The sequence below is a fragment of the Poeciliopsis prolifica genome, unplaced genomic scaffold (genome assembly GCF_027474105.1).
Source record: "Poeciliopsis prolifica strain line A6 unplaced genomic scaffold, Auburn_PproV2 SCAFFOLD016, whole genome shotgun sequence".
NCBI classification, from domain to species: domain Eukaryota; kingdom Metazoa; phylum Chordata; class Actinopteri; order Cyprinodontiformes; family Poeciliidae; genus Poeciliopsis; species Poeciliopsis prolifica.
In genome coordinates, this window is record NW_026562391.1 from 5,046,995 (window position 1) to 5,066,608 (window position 19,614).

At 41.0% G+C, this 19,614-nt stretch overlaps 1 protein-coding gene across 2 annotated transcripts; it reads right to left on the reverse strand.

The window, feature by feature from the left end:
- Window positions 1-53: 53 nt before the first annotated feature.
- On the reverse strand, window positions 54-18,465 carry tmc6b (transmembrane channel-like 6b). 2 transcript variants are annotated; one of them, XM_055041062.1, is made up of 21 exons: window positions 18,381-18,465; window positions 13,292-13,443; window positions 12,639-12,751; window positions 11,620-11,754; window positions 9,896-10,051; window positions 9,705-9,813; window positions 9,535-9,619; window positions 7,806-8,063; window positions 5,698-5,891; window positions 5,469-5,613; window positions 5,131-5,289; window positions 4,138-4,331; window positions 3,957-4,041; window positions 3,750-3,856; window positions 2,852-2,947; window positions 2,688-2,763; window positions 2,284-2,417; window positions 1,338-1,514; window positions 1,088-1,166; window positions 913-990; window positions 54-575 (listed from the first exon to the last, which is right to left on the reverse strand). In XM_055041062.1, the coding sequence occupies exons 2-21, from the start codon at window positions 13,345-13,347 to the stop codon at window positions 561-563; spliced, it is 2,451 nt and encodes an 816-aa protein (XP_054897037.1). In that variant the 5' UTR covers window positions 13,348-13,443; window positions 18,381-18,465; the 3' UTR covers window positions 54-560. The 2 variants fall into 2 exon arrangements, with proteins under 2 accessions (XP_054897037.1, XP_054897038.1); XM_055041063.1 differs by having other exon boundaries at window positions 18,385-18,449.
- Between the last annotated feature and the right edge of the window lie 1,149 nt (window positions 18,466-19,614).

A 19,614-nucleotide genomic window follows, 5' to 3' on the forward strand; every position in this document is an offset into this window, starting at 1 on the left:
TCTGTATTCTGCTCACCTATTTAAGCAAAAATAAATACAGATACACAGCGATGTAGTAAAATGTAATTTACTTACAAAAACAGAGTGAAAATTTCACTGAAAAATTTTTTTATTTACACCAACACACCCAGAAAACCCAAAGTTTACCAATGACACATTAATGAAATATCTGGATGATGAACAGAAAATAGTTCACAGTTAGTAGAAAAAGTGCTTCTTTAAAAGGAGATGAAATCTAAATATTTCTGCTTTAAATACAAAATGATCTGGATTTTGCTCAGTTCGCAACATCCAGATCAAAAAAGTCCTCCGACACATAAGTCTGTCGTGACTGTACGTTATTCGGGAGTAACGATGTGCAGACAAAGCATCAAGTCGATTCTATGAAATGTTTTCGTTGTTCTTTTTTTACCAGTGGTTTCGTCCTGCCAGTTTGCTCCATATAAACAGCTGCATTGATCTTCTGGCGCTGAATGAAGTTCATTGTCTCAGCTGCAAACCCAGTGGCTGAAGATTCCTCAGACAATTGAGGAAGCTCATCTTCCAGAAGCTCAGCGGCCTTAACATCCAGAGTCCTGCGACGGCGAAAAACAGAAAGCGTGAGCAAAATCAGAGGAGCAACAGGAAGTTCATTTCTGTATTCAGCAGGAGGTGCCATAATAATTGTAAAGTGGTCGATCCCAGCGCATGAGCAATCTGGAGCTGATAAACCAACCGCATCACTATTACTCACAGCTGAATGTGTAACAAGGCTGAAAACGCTGAGATCATTTTCAGTAGGCTTTTATTTTTCTCCCATCCTGCCAACTAATTAGGGACGATTCGAGGAAATTAAATGTTCGGGAATCCGCAGTCGAAATGTGCCTGACAGCAGCAACAGCAAATTAATTATTTAATGACCTGCTCTCTGACCTGTTTTCTCCGCAGTTTCCGTTTGCGCTCATGGACGTTCTGAAGCCGAGTAATTAGGAACTTTTTGTCTTCTCCCTCCTGAGCAGAGCAAGGAAAGAAAACGGGGAGCATGAGTGAGTCTGGACCGCTCACTGTCTTTCTAATGAACCGGACTGAGAACAAGCAAAGCGCTTACGTTTTCTATCTGCTCCTGCAGTAAAGTGATGATCTTCCTTTGGCCGTCCACCACCTGACTCTGGAAGTAAATTATTATCCTGGGAAGAAAAAGACAGAAAGTCCCAAACATGTAGAGTGTAATTAGACAACCTGCATAATTACAGCGCGTTAGAAATGTACGTTTAAACAGTATGTTCTGTTCGCCTGCATCGTCCTGCTACGCCGTGGTTCTTAAATGTGTCTGTGTGTGAGTGTGTGTGAGAACTCACAGAAAGACGGCTGCTGCCACAAACAGGAAAAGGGGATTTTCCACCAAAGCGGTGTGAGCTTCAGCCAGAAAGTACAATTTGGGGTTTTCTTCAACCAGCTCAGCAATCCTTTGTTTCCCCACCTGGATCATGGTTTTGCTCCCACGGAAAGGACCGCATGACTCTGAGGACGGGAGCCTGAAGACGGAACAAAAAGGCAGAAAGCGTAATGACTACATGTTTCCATTTTTCTGCATTTACACACGTATTACCGTTACCACAGAAACGACAGTCTCTTTTGAGACAAAGGTTGGTTTGACTGTCATTGTTGCTTAGAGTTTGTCACCATTTTTATGTTTTCTTTCTGTTTATTTTCTTGCATTTTTGCAGGTTGTCCAAAATATCCTTCCTTTAATCTCAGATTTTTATTGCCATCACTTTTGTGCTTGTGACACGCTGCACCATTGTTAAGGGAAATCCATGGTCCATCACCAAATCGCTCCTGAATTAATGGACAGGCGGTTCCATGTTTGATTTGGGGCAGTTTTTTTATTTTTATTTGTGGAATCTTCTTTAGGACCCAGATGTGAGACTTGCTGGATTTCCTTAACCACCCTTTCTTCAAGGCGACTGGACCTCTGCCTTATAAATAATGGCTGATTACGGTAACATTTTATTAGCACCAGCTGCTATATCGGAGAAGAAGAATTTTAGCAATTTTAAAGCAAATATTTTCCTACTCTAATTGAGGGCTAACCTTAAAAACCTTGAAGTGCTGCTCAGAGGTAAGTTTTGTGGCAACTACTTGCTGTTTATATGATTTCCACACCTGGATGTTTGAATAAAATCAGTAAGAACTGTAATGTTAGTCCCTATTCTGGGCTTCATCAGTGAGCACTGATAGATAATACGGCGTGCGTTGTCAGCGGCGATAAAGACGGCTCCATCTCGAGTCGGGTCACCGTACCTCCACATGGTGTACGTGACGCACACGGAGGCACCGAGGAAGGAGGGGAAGCACAGGAGGGTGATGAAGATGGTGGTCATCTGGCTGACTCTGTATGCCCTCCTGGGGGCCTGACAGTTCATCATCACACTGCTCTGTGGGAAGGAAAGACACAAACACAGATGATCAGAGGGGTCAGAGGTCACCTGGGAAAACTGAGAGCTGAGTGTGTGAGAAGCATGGATGCTGTGCAACACAGGGCTGCGACTAATGATTGTGTTAGTAATCTAAAAAGCTGCCATTCTGCCAATTAATCGATGACTAAATGAAGTCGATGGTTATTTCAAATAATCAATTGATGGCGATGAATCGTTTCAGCCCCAGACTCATACCAAACAAATGTGAAAGGTCAAAAGGTTTGATACCATCTTAATGTAGAAGAGCAGCAGCAGTTTGAGGATCTGCACAGCAGGCAGGAGAGGAGCGAAGAGAAGACCCAACCTGGACAGAAGCAAACGGACCACAGTCACCACCGTCCCAGCACTCTGTGTGTGTTTACATGGATGTCTGCTAGCAACACGGTCGGTACCAGGCTAACGTCTGTCCATAGATGAGGTCCAGGACATTCTTGCCGATATCAAACCCCGGTCTTCTGTTCCGCTTGAGCACTTTGTCAGAGAATAACCTGCAGAGAAGCAAAGAGAGGTGTAGCTAATGTAAAGTTAGCGAGTGCCACCGCAGCGCTGAAAACTGCCACCAAGTTAAGCTGCTTATTCAACTTTTGGCTTCAATTTATCCCAATTAAGACAACAAATGTAACAGATAACATTACTATGGCTTGTGATAATCAATATTATATTTAGGGCTTCAGATAGCTATTAGTTTTAGTTATTGATCATCTGTTCTAATAAACAAATTGCCACATTCTGCAGCTTTTTCATCTAAGCCTTTTTATACGATATTAGAAATAAACTAATAATTTAGTTCCTTTAAAAAAAAGAAAAGAAACATTAATTGCCCAGAATGCACCATTCATTTCAGGCATGCTTGATCATTTGCAGCAAAGGATTCTGGTAACAACGATGTACAATGATATTGTGATCAACAGTTAGTTAACTTTCTTAATTTTATTTTACTTTTTACGTGTTTGGCCACATGAATCTGGTTAGCTTCATGTGCTAACCAGCTCATGTCGCTCTACAATTTCAGAAACTGGCGATGCTCTCCTAACTGATAGACAAACTTTCTTAAATCACGGTTTCTTCTGGCAGGTTGGGTTCATAAAATATCAATTTGTTCGTATGACCTTCATACGAACAGCCGTTTGGATGATTTGCAGAGAGGAGAACACCTCCACCCTCCATGTGTGCTTTTTGCAACTCTAATAAAATATTCAGCAGGAGGTTTTTGGATTATAAGGGTTGCCTTAATGTGGTATGCTTTAAAAAGCAGCATTAAGAAAATTCAGCTGTTAACAATCGACCCACCTCCAAAGCAGCTCTCCAAACAGCGTATTCAGCAGAGTGAAGATGAAGTCGATGATTAGGAAGCGATAAAGCTCCTGACCAACAAAACTCTCCCAGCACTTGAATGTCTACGTAACAGAAATTACACAAGATAAGCAACGCATTCCTCTGCAAGAAGAAACAAAAGGATCGTCCTTCTTGGAAGCAATCCCTCTCCGATAAAATTACCTTGTTTTCATCGCCGCTGCCAGCCACCCGTGTCAACCAATGGAAGCAGAGGACTCCGAGCACGCTCACTTTTAATATCAGGTTTCTATAAAACACAGACAAAAGACGGATCCAAATATGCCGCACTGTTTAGCACTGAAACAGTTGTGATATGATTCGACAAGAATCCCACTGCTCTTACCGACTGAGTGAAACAAACGTGTGCAGAGATGGAGAATCGTACTTCTCCATCCAGGATATGAGCTGGAAGAGCATCGGTAACGTCGAGTTGATGAAGGAGACGAGGATAGGCAGCACCAAGAAGTTGGCTTCTTTTAATAGCCCTGGATCCCCGGAATCATTTTGTAAACTTCCCTGCTGCTTTTTGTAGAAAGGCTGATGAGATGGAGAAAGTTACTACCAGGTATTAGTCTCATTGTCATTCAGATTCATCTGTTAAAAAAAGTTTTACACAACTGTTTACGGATCTGAGTTACTAGTTTTGATTACAGGTCAAAGCTAACGTGACATATAGTGTCCACAATTTCACCTTCTGTTACATTGCAGCCGCCTACGTCAACTCAACACAAAGTTGTGGGAGGAGGGAAGGTAAATGGTACAAGCTTTAGGTGAAATGAGACCAAAATTGGACTTCTTGGCAGCAGGTGTAGTGGCAAACTGGGATTTCACACCATGATGATGGCAGCATTATGCTATGGGTTTAAATCAAAGTCCAGCTTATAATAAAAACCAATAGTCTGAGCTATTTTGGAAGGAAGAATAACCTCCTTCTAGAATCTAGATGATAAACACCAAAACAGTTCCCATTGTAACAGTAGTGAAAGATATTCTAAATTATTAATTTAGACTCTCCAGATTTTTGTTCATAAACAAACTATAAAGCCAAGCTTTGTCGACTTGACAATTATGCTGCATTTTGTTTTTGTCATATAAAACCTTAATGAAACACACGCAAAATGTGAAAGTTAACTGCTGTAAGTCAGCCTAATTAAATTGCCAAAACATTTAAATATATCCTTCATCCAACCAGTTGGGGGCAGTACCAATAAAACAGTAAATAATGATAATCATCAGTTTGCATGACTGACTTGCCTACATAACAGAAGTGGCACAGTGAAACAAAAACATCCTGTGTACACACACACACACAAAAAGCAAATCCACTCAATCTTACTTTTTTGTGCATATAATCTGAGAAGTAGTAAATCCCGGCCACGCATCCAGCGGTAGCCCCAAGGCAGCACATCCAACCCAGGCCATGAAAAATCAGTTTGATCAACCTTTCTGAGATTGTTCTCTTATGGCGCTTGTGAAGTACGTCTCCCAGCAGCTCCTACAGGGAGACGAAGTTGGGAGTGGTGAAATATCAACATCCAAAACAAAGCGAGAAAAGGAAACGGTGACGGAGGCCGAAGAAGAATGTGCCGGATCATCACACTCCCTTTAAATGACAGCGTGAAGGGAGGACGGAGAAGGAGGTGATTTTTACCAACAAAGTGAGTTTGCATGTACCTTGAGCTGGGTGCAGATGTTTTCAGACAGCAGCTTGACCGAGCTTCTCTTGATGACCATAAAGTCCCACGAGCAGAAGACCTTCATGGCCAACATGCCGTTAGACTTGTCTATCCTGAAGCTCTGACCAAACGACTTTGACATACTTTGGGGAAACAAAATGTAAGTATTCAAGTCTCTGTGTTAATTTAAAAGCTAAATTCCCAATATTTCATTCAGAAAACCTCACCTGTACACAAGGATGACACATGTGAAGAAGAAGGACAGTCCGATTGTGAAGAAATATGCAAGCGGCATGTTGTAGGACAGGGAATTTGAGTCACACTTCGGTCCTGAAGGACTGGAGGTGTTACTCTTGGAACAGCTCGGCAGTGTGTGGTTACTGTAGTATCCATAGTACAGCAGGGTGTCGGAGAAGGAGCCCTAAGTCAGAACAAATGTGATTCAGACAGAAACGTTCAAGTTTTACTTTTGCTCAGAGTGATTAAACTGAAAGCAAAACAATTTGCGAAGAAAAATCTACCTGCAAAAACATGGCCAGGCACATTTCAAAAAAGGACATAAATGGTTTTATTCATGTACATAAATGGATTTAACTCACAATGTTTCCACTGGCTCAAATAGGAGATTTCTGATCAACACAGGACATTTTACACTTTGATGAGATAACCATACCATAAGCATCAACGTATTACACTGCTTACGCTCAAATACATTAAGGAAACAAAAATCAGCTGACCTCAGTGTAAATTTTAGTTAAATTAGCTCCAGAGTCAACGCTGTCATCAACTAAATATTCACCGATTTAAAAGGAAAATGTCAGAGGAGTTTACTTTATGTGCCAAAATATTTCACAAATCCAGCTCCAGTTGTACGTTTTCAACTTATTTTAGGTTTCAAAGAAATGCAGCACCCCTGCTGAATCCTTTCAGACACGTCAGTGCTACAATCCTCAACTGATCTTGCGATATCAATTATGTGTCAGGGTGGAACCTCTGGGAAATAATCACTTTACTTAACAAGGAAGTCTGCGCTGCTGAAATGATTAATAAGTCTGTTAGTTGTAGCTGTCTGTGGAGCTTAGTGAGTCCATACAAGCTAAGTGAAGACCTAAAGCTCGCGAACTAGGCCTGTCACAATAACAGATTTTGCTGGGCGATAAATTGTCTCAAAAATTATTGCGATAATAATATTGTTTGAAGACCTTTTTTCATTGATTTAATGGAAATTATGTAATAATACATGGGATTTCCTGCCAAAGATAGATGCACTTTACTTTCAAAAGAACATTTAACACTGGGACTGATACACAAAATAAATAAAACAACCAAAAATAAAATAGATTCTCAGTCTCTATTAACAATAAATGTACTTGAATAAAAACTAAACAACATAAAGCCAAAGTGAAAATAAACACTGCATTCCACCAAAAGAGTGCAGATTATGAAGTCTGTATAGTATATATTGCCCTTCAGTAATAATCAGATTTAAATAGAGAAGAATCCGACTGCCTGATGCAATAGTTCACACTACAGGATTTTTTACTCCGAACGACAATCTTAGAACGTTACTCGTTCTAAGACTGTCCCTTGTGTGTCACAGTAGATCGTCATGGCCGCTCCGATCTAAATCAAGGATTTATCCAGACTGGGAGCTGAACGCAGCTTGTTGAATGTGACCGGTAGCCAATCAGCGCGGATTCTCCTCGTGCTTTCTGAGGGGAAACACGGAGGGAATCCCGAACAGCTGACACGACGCAACCCGAAGTCCAGCAGACATCGGAAACAACATGAATGTTTATTCAACAGTTCGTGCAAAGAAAATATAAATAACTAGGGGAGGAGTTGGAGCGAAATTTCTACCAGAAAACCCGGTAACTTTTCAGTTGTTCTTCGTTAACGTGACAGAAATAGGTTATAATGATTTTCATTCAGTCAGACTGACACTGGCCACATGCATTGCAGGTAGATTGTAGTGAGGACTTGATTAATGCCTGGTTTCAAAATTAGTGAACTGGACTTAATATTTTGTGTCCATTGTTGGACACCACACGGTTCGATCGAACCGTTATAGCTAGGGTTCTGTCGGCTAATGTGTTTTGATAATGGGCCGACAATCCGCGACATAAGATCGTGCAGCGCGCGCTGGGCATTACACTAAGGAAATACGGAAGGGAGGGTCAGTGGAGAGCCCCGAAGTTGAGACTTTTTTCATTCAGTGTCATTCAGTATCATCAACAGTAAGAAAAAAAGGCAGGAAGAAACGATATAGCCGATAACTGAAATGACTATAGCGAACTAATGAAAGGTTTGGCGAATGCTCCTTCGAACTGCTTACCCCTCCGGTGAAGAGCTCCAGTCCAGTGAAGGAAATTCTGTTTTCATGCCGCTCTGGGGGGTACACCGCCTGTGGAAACACCAAGAACGTACCCAAGACCAGGAAAAGGAACGCGTTGAAGTAGAGGAGAGTCTCGAGGAACTGGAAGTAGGAGAGGACCCCGGAGCCGAAGCGCCCGCTGACTCTCTTGAGCGGCATTTGCCACAGGTGCAGGGAGTGCAGGAAGGATAAACAGCTGTACCAGCTGCTCCTGAAGGCCTGAGAGGAGATAGAGAAACAGAGGCAAGTTGAATCAGCGTTGAGATTTAAGACAGAGTGCGCATGCTTGTGGTTTTGTGAGTCAAAGCTCCCGACTGCTTGGGCAGCAGAGCAACTGAGCTGGGCTGACAGCAGCACCGACAGAGGACACCCACTGACATCCGATGGCAAACCACGAGAAGTAATTTAAATATGAGGGAAAGATGTCACATTCTTTTCCTGTTTTCAGAGCATTTCTTCATACATTGTGTGTAGAAGGTAAATATTTTTGGAAAGGTTGTAGAATATTTTTGCATTGGCCATCATCTTGTGGGCTTTATTTTCCCTTCACCTCTTAACATTGACAACTCTTATCTTCAACAGTAAAATCTCATATTCTGATGTAGTTTACTGATAAAAACCCGAGTAGTAAGTTGTCCAGTGTTTTATACATAGCAGATTATGCAGGAATTTACAATTATTCAGCCTGTTGGTTGTCTGTGTATTGGATATCTGCCTTGATTTTCCCCTTTTGCTATTGTTATCAAATGCAGAATTAATAGTAATGCATAAAATGCCAAGAAAACTGAATCAATAAAGAGTCGCCTTTTCATGCAGATAATTTTTAATTTGAAAACGATCGTAGCGAACAAATGAGGTTGATGGAGCACAGCAACTCATTTCATGACCTGATAGCGAGAGCTATGCTTTCGCCACTGAAGATTCAAAGTGAATCTTCTGCTGTAGGAGTGAACCACACAGCAGCATCTTGCACCAACACACACTCTTATTAGGCCACATAAACCACACACTGTTCAGCAAGCAGTTTAGAGGAACATAAATTATGGATATATCAATAGTGTGCATTCTTAATATGAGCATCTTCTTTCAGAGGGATTGAGCTGTGAAAGTTTGTTGCTCGAAAAAAGGGCCTCAGGCCGGCATGCAAAACACTACATGTAATGGAACTTACCATTTCACACCCACCATCCTTCAGAATGGACAGGAAACTAGCCAGGCGCGATGGGAAAAAGTGCAACAGTACAATGACCCCAAACACAGTCAGAGCTATGATGAAACAACAGCTCAATGCATGTTCGTGTGTTAAAACAGTCCAGTCAAAGTCCAGATTTAAATCCGGATGAATGAGAATCTTTGGAAAGAGTTCGAGTCATTTTGCAAAGACGAATGGGCAAAAGTGCTAGTGTCTAGAAGGACAAAGATGACAGAAACACTCACTAGATACACTAGTTACAAACTTAACACCCTAAATTTATCAGACCGTTTCCTTTTCATAAGTGCGAATTACTTTCGGTTGGTCTACCAAGTAAAAGTTCAGAGGAATATAGTGAAGTTAGTTAAAGTAAATTGAAAAAATGTGAAGTAAAATTGGTATGAATACGTTTGCAAGATGCTATATGTAGGTCACCAGGTATACATTGAGGTTATATCTAACAAACGTAACAATTTTATTTTTAATAAGGTTACTTACTAAAATGATGTGAAATTTCAGATAACTGCAACAGGGAAGATCATCGCTGGAATGCGTTTGCTTAGTCTTTTCCAACGTCAACCTCCTGATGAGAGACAGACGTGAAAATTATACAGATTTATCAGCAAGATAACGGAGCGATAAAAGCAAAACCAACAATAATAATGTACCTCAAGTATTTTTTCTCAGACAAATTCAGAGGCATTTCTTTGAGCATCCTCATTCGGTCAGCCGCCAACAAGTCCTGCAGGTTTTTGATCAATCGCTCCTGCCTGTTTTCTGCAACACATCCAGCAGGGCCATTTTACAGGTTATGCTTTATTTCTGGCAAACGGTTTAATCAGTGGAGACATTTCTGCACCTGCTGAGTCTGTAGTGTCCATCTCCACGCCGTAGCCTCGTAAGCTGGGTCTGGAGGAGCGAGAGAAGTCTTTGATGGACGCTCGTTTCTGCGTGCGTCTCCGAAGCTCCCTGGTCCTATTGAAGTACTGAGAGATGATGGCTCCCCGGCTACGGCCTGGAGGATGAAAATCGTGCTTCAACCAAAGTCATCTCACATTTGCAACAATATTAAAAAAAATAAAAAAGAATTCTGGTCTGCCTGGAATTTCATTTGGCATTCCATTCTATGGAATGCTTATGTAAGTAGAAAGGGAAGCAACACGGTCAACCAAGAATGTCTGATTTCTCCCATGTGTTAAATTAAGCTCGTCTTGCTCCTCCGGAGGGACAGCGAGCCGTTTCCATGACCGTTGAGGGAAATCTCCCCCAGAACTCTGGGGCTATTCAAGGTCCATTTCCCACTGGTGCGTGTCAGAAAGATGTCTCCAGGGAAACTCCCAGAGCTCAAACCGCATAAAACATGAGATTATTGTTAAAACATTCATTTATCTTAGTAACTATATTCCATAAGTGAAACATTTCATAGATGAACTGCAGAGACTGACGCTAGCAAACCTTTATGACGATTTTCAGCTTACAGATCATGAAAGAAACACATTTGGGATACATGTAGAATATTAAGTCAGACCAATAATAATGATAATACATCAACGTGAGCTTCATCAAAAGTGAAAGAGCTTTTATTCTGACAAATTAGTCTCCTTGGTTTGAATATTTTAATGAGATGTTCTTGAACGTCCTGAGATGACTGAGCTCAGGTCAATTTTCTTCAATTTTTCAATCCAGATAGTAAAATTTATCATTTTTATATCAAGATGAAAATCACTTCCCAGTTATTTTTGATCAGGCCAATAGAAAGATATTTTTGATACAGAAATGTCTTCCTGCTGTGCAGCTTAGACACTCATTAGCTGTCTGAGGAGTCCTTGAATCAATATGGCACATAAGGTTGCTTTGACGTTGAATAACAATGGCCCAGAAGATCATAAATTAATAAAATATAAGTTTAATAAATCTATATTTCATAATCCAAGGTTAACTCCCTGAATTGAATTACTGAAACTGGACTATATCATCAATTACTTAGATGAGGCTGTAGAATACACAAAAATAAAAAAGCCGGAGGAACCAAACCTAATGATCACAAGATAAATTGTAACATGTGACACAATGTGATCATTTTGTTGGTTTTAGAAGCAAACCAACGTATCTATGAAACCATCTCTGAAAACATGTTGCACCAGCTGACCTTCCTCAGACTGCTTCCTCCTTAAACTCAATTGCAACACATCCACTCTTTTCTTAAATGTATATAGCTTGTGGCACCAGCGATGCCAACTTGAGTGCTTATAGTGAATTAAGCAAAGGAGTGAGAAGAAACTCATCACTGGCTGGGTTGGGCGATACACAGCACTTCTTAATGTATGCTTACAAACAACAACCGTATACAATAAAAAGTAAAAAAAAACGCACAGCCATTAAATCTTTGTCAGATTTCGCCATACTGAGGCTTTAAGACTCTTGCTACAAACATCAACACTTTGTTCCACATTTAAATGCTGCTGAGGAGACAGTTTCAGAAAGGCTATTTACAATCAGGGATGTGAGAACAGTGTCTTCTCAGGTTGTCAGAGGAACTAAAAAAAACTCCCGTTGTTCCGAACTTATTTAACCAGTACTGACCGATGGTGCGGCTCGGCATGGAAGAGAGGATCTTCAGGGTGGCTGAAGACAAGCGATCCCTGAGGAGAGCGTCCGTTTCATCACTTCCAATCCTCCGTTCCCGATTCTCAGAGGGCAACAAATACGCCACATTGTCTGCCAGAGTAGACACACGCATGCACACAATGAGCGGACTGCTACGCAACACTGGGAAAAGAAGACTTTTGATTTTGAAAGAGCAAATATATAAAATAATATTAGTCAGAATGAAGAAGTCTGTCAGGGTAATTGCACGAAAGAATGCTTTCATTACGTACAAAAAGAACTGTTTTTTTGGTGAAATATATTGAATGGATGTGTGGATGCTTTTGGGTGACAGAAAGCGGATGGGTTTAAGACTCTTGCTACAAACATCATCCGGGCAGAAAACACGGATGATATTCAGTTGTGGAGGACACATTTCTTCTGACCCACCAAAAACAAGTTTATGCAGGAATTTGTTTTTGCTTCAAGACTGTGAAACAATAAGAATCTTAGACTTGAATGAACTGAAAACCTAATGGTGCGTTCACACCAAACGCGTTGTGAACGTCAGGCGCGTCTGGTTTACATTCAAAGTCTATGTGGAGTGTCGGACGTGTCCAAACGGTTCAAATCGCGCCGTGCTTGACGCTCAAAACGCGCCGTGACGGCCCTCAACGCGCCTCCACGTTGACTTTAAATGTAAACCACATGGGCCTGAAACTCAAAACGTATATGGTGTGAACGCACCATAAAGCTGAAGGTTAAGTTAAGGCCTGTATTATTCCTCCAGGTTGGACACTGTTTTATGCTCTGATGCACAAGTTTGGCGTTTTAAGCAAAATGCCATTCCCCTAAAGCAACTTCAGTTGTTTTTTCAGCTCTCTTGTCTTCACTTTTGGTCAAGTTTAGGCATATCTGTAAATTCACAAGCAGGACTGCAATTTTAAAGCAAAAGTAATAATTGCATTCCCGGTAATTTCCTTCTCATTTTGCATGAATAAACTATAATGGAGTACCTCGGCCCTCATCTTCTGGATTCTTCTGCTGATGCTGTAGTCCCCCCTTCTGACTCTCTTCTGCAATCAGCTGGTTGAACGAATCATGAACCACTTCCTCGTCTACTGGGCTTCTACCAGAGGAACACATGGATTAAAAGTGAAATACAGTGAGTTAAGCACAGGCTAGATGTTTCAGAACACACTGCTTGGTCCTTTAAAAACAGGAAGAAAGTGAAAATACTGCAGATAAAATACAACAAATCAGAAACCCCCTGGGTGGAAAACGCAATAATTACAGTATTGTTTATGTCGTCCTCCTCCTTGATGTACTGTAAACAGGGCCATCTGTAGTTCCATTTGTTAATAAAAGTCTATTTCCATTGATGTCTATTGTTTTTTTTTCTCTATACAGAGACCACAAGAAGGAAACGCATTCAAACATAACGTTGTGAAAACTGCATTTCTTCCAGACCCGGAAAATGAACTAGATTTTAAAAACAGATCACCAGGACAGAGTTCAATGTGTCCCTGCTTTACTTTTCTTTCTCCCAGGTGTTTTTGTTGAGACACGCTCCATCAGCAGACAGCGTGAATGAACAAGACCCAACATGAGAAAAGGAAAAAAGACACTCAATGGCAAAATGAATAAAAAGAACAATAATTAGGCTTACTCCAGTCCAGCTTCCACGCTGGGGTGACTCAGGTCAAAGTTAACATTGTGAGCCATTCTTCTTCTCTCTCCCCCGGGATCTCAAGAGTGGTCACGCCTCACTTGATCGGACCCGCACTCCACTCCCAGCATGGCGTTCAGTTTTTTTCTAACCTGTAGGAAGAGGAAAAATGTTAAGAGGAGGATGTGTGCTTGAAGTGCGCTAGAGCGAGGGGGGGGAACAAAATGCCAACAGTCTTCTTTTCACTCCAGCGCGTCGGTCGTGTCTCAGCTTGTCCTCAACTGGTTTTACCAACACAAAAACAAAACAGAAAAGACCGACTTCACGTCAACCACCTTTGGTGTCTCCACATCTTTGTGGAACAGAAGTAACAAAAGTAAATATGTGAACACTTAAAGGAAGTAGATATTGGTTTAAAACTGTAAATATCTTATTTTTTTTGCCCCTGCTGCTCGTCATCAGTCCTCTGTGATAAGAATGACGTTAATAATGACTCATGGGTCTGTCTTGTCATGATTGACTACGTCACTTTGTCCAGACTGATAATAGATCTATTGTGGCTGACAACAGCAGTCACCACCACAGAAGTGAATATTTATGAGAGACCGGCCAACTGGAAAGAGTTTCTTTTGTGGGACATTTGGACAGAATAAGTCGCTCTGCTATAAATCTGGCTTTGCTTAGGTGTTACTGCTCCATTAAAGGTTTCATCAAACATCCAGACAGAATATGCCCTGTTGCTCAAATCCAACGCAGATGTGAACTTAAGCATTAGTGAGGAATTTAAGATCCAAGAAAACTGAGGCCAGACGTGAATTAACCATCAATAAAACCTCCCTACAAGAACCATTATCAAAAGATGCTTTAAAGAAGGAGAAAAAAAGTGTTTGTACAGACAACAGGCCTAAATAACTGAGGACTAACACTCAACGTTACAATAACTTTTTGGTCTTTACAAAGACTGGTGATGGCAGTTAGTAAGTTGGACAGGATTTTGGGGAGCTGGAGTAAAGGGGGGATAGTGCAAATTTAGTTCTAAAATAAATAAATACAAATAAAAACAAGATGTGATTTTTCTCCTACTTCACAATTCGATGCTTTGTGTTAGTCTAGCATCAGGCTCCAAAAAGGAGCTGCATCTCAACGACGTGTTTTGCCAGATGTAAAAAAAAAAAGCTGGAAAATATACTATTTTAATTTAAAAAGAAAAATCTGAAGAGAATGAATGTGAATGACTTCATGTTGGAAGAGTCAGTTTAGTTTAGGTGGTGAATTATGATAATAAACTAATTCAGATTTATTTTGTGAAAACGGCGGAACTTAAGACCAGTTATTGTTGAAGGTACTATCCGAAGTGGAGCTGACTCATCCAAGTTTAAAATTTATGGCCTTTTGAAGAGCCGGTCTATCTGCTGCCTTTCAGAACACTCTGGTGTGCTGATGCTTTGAATGCCTCCTCCACTTCCTGTTTACATGAACTAGCAACAGAGAGCACAGCAGGTTTCCTTTGCAGATTTCACAGCTTCACATGTCAAACTTTTTAATTTAAGACCAATATCTCCACAGAAATGTACAAACTGCATCCAGTAAACTGGTGGTAAATTTGCACTTATCTATATTAGACGCAAAAAGAAGCTGGCTAGTTAGCAAACTACTATTAGCAGCTAATTAGCAGTAGCCTCAATCGTCTGGATGGAACTCAATATTTTGCCTGACAGAAAAGTCCTGTGAGAAAAAAAAAACACACAGACATATGGAATGAACAAGATTAAATAGTTCTGTCAATTCAAAACTTAAGATACACGACATATGCTCTTAGAGCATTCAACTTACTTTTTAAAATGAATTTAAGGCGTTTAAAGGTCTTAATTTTAGACATGAATTGAAGACCTTTCATCAGACATCTTGCAACTATTCCAGACTGACGGTCTTAGAAACTATTTATTTTCTAACTACAAACATCTGGTCCAGAAAGGTTGTGTCAGGTGTACGCAGCTCTTAGCAAACATAAAACGCAGAATAACTACTGGAGGATCTAGACGTTTTGTCATTGTGGATGAAAATATGAACTGATTCTGTTTGGAGTCAAAATATCTGGGAGTCAGCGGGGGAGTCTGATATAAAGCTGAAGAGAGATTTGGACTTTCAGCATTTCTGTCCTGTAACGGTCCAGTCAAAGCTCAGAACAACATTCATAAAAAAATGTATGAGGTCACTTAGCGAGGGGTAGGGTGCAAACAAACGTCCTCACAATCTCATAGATTTAGAGAAGTCTTGCAAAGCAGGGTGAGTAAATACTCAGGTCAAGGTGTGACCTGCACATTGTACTCAACACTACTGCACACCAAGATAGCCAATACAAACAGCCTATTAAAGTGTCCAATCGCAGGTTGTTATATATAAAAAGTAACTTGTCCTGTCATAATGACAACATGCACACAGTGCTCAGCTACGTCAATGTGCTACGTATGGATGTTGTGAGATAAAACAAAGACCCGGAGCCTTTTCTCACGGTGAAGGTGTTTCTGGTTGAGTCCTCAGTAAGTAAATTCACACAGCGCACATGCTTTTGGTGGAGCTCTGAATATCCAGCAGGAATATATCCAAACAGTTTGAAAATGTCCTTCTGAAGCTTGTTTTTCTTCCATGTAAAGACCAATTCCAACAAGCTACAGCCAACAGATTTCCCCTGTTACTCTCTCTCTCACAAGAAGGCTTTTCCCATTACCAGTCTTTTCCTAGTATCATGTTGCACTTTTTTCTTTTTTTTTTATTCCGAGTGTTTTCTGTGCAGCTCAGTCCTCTTGAGACCCTGCAGTTAGAGGCGAATACTGAGTGGGACACAGTGCAAGAACAATGAGTCAAAGTTGAGCTCTTCTTCTGCCAAATGAAATGCACTTGAAACAAAGAGAGGAGTGGTCGACCACAAAACAGCTTTGAGTTTAGGGTGGATTCAGACAAAGATGATGGGTAAAAAAAAAAAACTCTTGGAAGTTGCAAAACATCCATTTGAGTGGATTAATGTAGACTAAAGATCAATCCCTTGCATCATAAGTATGTTTATTGTCCAGAACAGAAACCAAAAGGAATTTAGTCAGCAGCTTGGGGCTAAAGAAAAGGAAGGAGTTAGAAGTCATCTGTCCTGGTGGTAAAACTCTGACCGCTTTCGGCAACTAGAGAGTCAATCAGTTCCCAGAGTTCTTAGAAAAACTACAAACAGATCCAGCTGTGCAAGCAAATGTCTTAAACAGTTCATTACACTCGGGTTTGAATCTGCTCACCATTCTTCAGGACATTACAGCTGATGACACGGTGTAAAAAAAAATGACGGAGGTCACTGGATGATCTTAAAGGGGCTCAAGTAGATGACTCTGGAGAAGGCAATCTAAAGCAAGGAGGGAAGGGCGGACAAAACAACGACAGGACTAACTTAGACTAACGCGCAGCCTCTAAACTCCAAGACTGCAATTTAAAAATTCACAACTTTTCTCGACTGATGTTTATAGAGTTATTACCTAAAAGTTGAGGAATTAATTTTGACTGGAAATTGCTCTAAGGATATCATATTCTGTATCCTAATGGGGCATTTCTACCAAAGTGGTTCTGGTGCTTAAGCGGAGTTCATTTTCCCCCCACGTTTTGTGGATAATCACAGTGCAAGGAGACGGTTTAATTACACAACACATTATTTATCTCAGTATGTTCACAAACAGTTAATGAGATTTATTCTTAATTGTTATTTTTAGCAGTAAGTTGTGCTTTTGAAAGCTTCACAGCCACAGTCAAAGGATCTGTAGCACTGTTGAAGAACAGGAGTTAAAAGCACAAAATCCCCTGGCGGCATCCAAAGACAGACGCTGTTAAAGAACCGAGTCGGAAATTATGCTTGTGAATTTCAGCAAATATCTGAGTTCAGCTCTCTGTGCAGCACAGTGATCTACTTATGTCACAACATGAAGATGAGAAAGAGTGAGCTGTTGCTCTGCTTATGCTAATGTCTCCAGCTTAGCACTGGAACCAGTTTAACAGAAGAGGAGACGGATATCGGCATCACCGGCAGTAACCTGATCAGTGCATCGCTGATTTTTAAAGAATAATAATAGAAACGTACACTTTATTGTCAATTACTTTAACAGCTGGTATACAGATGGAAACGATGAGTATTTCATTACCTTTTTATTAAAAGCCTCAATATCTAAACACTAAAAAGCTACTTACAAGTTTCCTTGAGATGTTGAATCTGAACATTATACGTAATACAGATTGAAAACTGAGCAACATAAAGACCCAGGAGCGTCACGATTAGAAACAAACACTCAAGAGTGGATATGACACAGATTAGAGGTATTTTAATGATCTTCTTTCTCAACATCCTTTCATGCTGCAACATCTGAAGACAAGTACACACAGCTCAATGGGATTATCCTTCTATTAGAGTGTAAACAGATACTCACAAAAAGCCAGTTTTGAAAAAAAAAAAAATGAATAAAACAGTTATCTCTCCAGCCCCCTGATGTTGCATCCTAACCAAGCATCTGTTGACAATTACCAAAAACAACAATGCAGGAATCCAGTTACAGTTTAAACTCCACGCTGAACTCTGTCCCAGACATATAATTGCCCTCACTCGGGGCAGGGGACGCTAAATTATAGGTTTTGCCGTTGAGTCTCTCAGAGATCGTGACCTGAATGTAACAAACGGTTCCTGTTGTGAACAGAGACAGCAGAAGAAGAACTCTGACCCGAGGGTAGAACAACCTGCCTTCACAGAACAGGAACAACTGTTCAACTCAACAGCGTGAATCTGAAAACTCGGCCCCGAGCTCCGGACACCAACACAGGACAGCCTCCTCCACCCTCACCGCGTTTAGCATCGACTCTCCTCTGATTGCTGCCCGTTGGAAGAGTTGCCCACTCGGCCGAACTGTGACTAACGAACAGCGGCGGACAACGACTCGTTTTAGTCTCCTCGTTAACCTGACACGGTTTCAAACCACATTTTAAGCAGCATTTTAAGCGTCAAAGAGCAAAGAGGGGTTCAAATAAAGCGCGGAATTGCCAGTTAAACCGAGCCCGGTGTTTAACTTACCCACCAGCTAACTTGACAACCAGCTCAAACAGCCCGTCAGTCAAAACTGCAGCGCCGTGCCAGCGGCGGGCGGAACCATTATCCAACTGACTTTTAATGAGATTAAAACAAACCAACGCAGGGTTGACACTGATTCAAAACCCACGTCTACTTGTTTACATGTCCAATGTAGGCTTCGTGGAGTTTGGAGTCGTGTTTTTACGTCGATATCTTATTTTTTTAGGCTGCCGGCTTGATGGAAAGGTGACCCCCGCGGAGCCGGCGCGGATGGTTCGGTCCTTAGTCTTAGTTTTTCGAGCGTGGAGAAACAACAGCGACCTGCAAACGAAAAAGCCTTTCACCCGATGTGAAATGGCTCAGGGCGGAGTTGTGTGGGACTCTGGGCAGACCTATATTTTGGGTCCTCTTCCTGTTGTGAACATCCCCACCCTTAACAGGGTCCAGTGAACACAATCACACAAAGATTGCGCCTTTGGCATCAGGTTGAACCCTGCCACATCAACCTAATTATTAAGAGAAAAAAAGTTCTTTTAAATCAGATTTTTAAAGTCAAACTAGACCATAAAACATGGCTCAACAAACCTGCTGCGCTTAAGCAGCACATGGTGTGTTTTTTGTGAAAGTGACCCACTTTTACCACCCTAATTGATGTTGTTGAGCCCTTAACTGTGGTATTTCTAAACCAGGCAATGATTGTTTTACAATTGAGACAGGTGTCATCGGGTCAAAAGGACCCAAAGGACACTCCTAACCCATCAGTGCCTGAGGTCTGTGCTTGAAAAATGTTTACACACACAGAAAGAAGAGCACAATTATGTGAGTAAAATGGATCAATTATTTTAATTAGAATCTGAAAAGTATGGGATGAATATGTGTTCAGCCCACCAGCTTCCCATTGTACCTCACCTGGCTCAATGATTGGGGTTATTAACAGAGAGATGGGCAGATTCATTTGAACAACTTTGAATTAGTGTGGATCAAATTTGTAGACTTATTTATTTATTTTTGTTTTTAAGAAGAGGTTGCTTTTTGTATGCAAAAAAAGTACTTGACCAACATATCTTTTCCACATACAAATGAGAGGTTTCCTGACTTGTTTTGCTTCCATGTGTAAAGATATGCAAACACTTTCTTTGCCAACTCTTTACTTCCACTCAACAACTTCTCCCCTCTCTGATTCCATTTCTTTTCTCGAAGCTAAACTCTAGCATCCCTTTGTTTCTGGCCAAGCAGA

What these genes read in the sequence shown, in the direction of transcription:
- tmc6b (XM_055041062.1), bottom strand. Translation starts at nt 13,347, where the DNA reads ATGGCTCACAATGTTAACTTTGACCTGAGTCACCCCAGCGTGGAAGCT. An exon ending in TCCAGAAGATGAGGGCCGAG is followed by an intron (nt 11,755 to 12,638) that starts GTACTCCATTAT and finishes CTACTCTGGCAG; the next exon opens with ACAATGTGGCGTATTTGTTG. An exon ending in GGACACTACAGACTCAGCAG is followed by an intron (nt 9,814 to 9,895) that starts GTGCAGAAATGT and finishes GATGTGTTGCAG; the next exon opens with AAAACAGGCAGGAGCGATTG.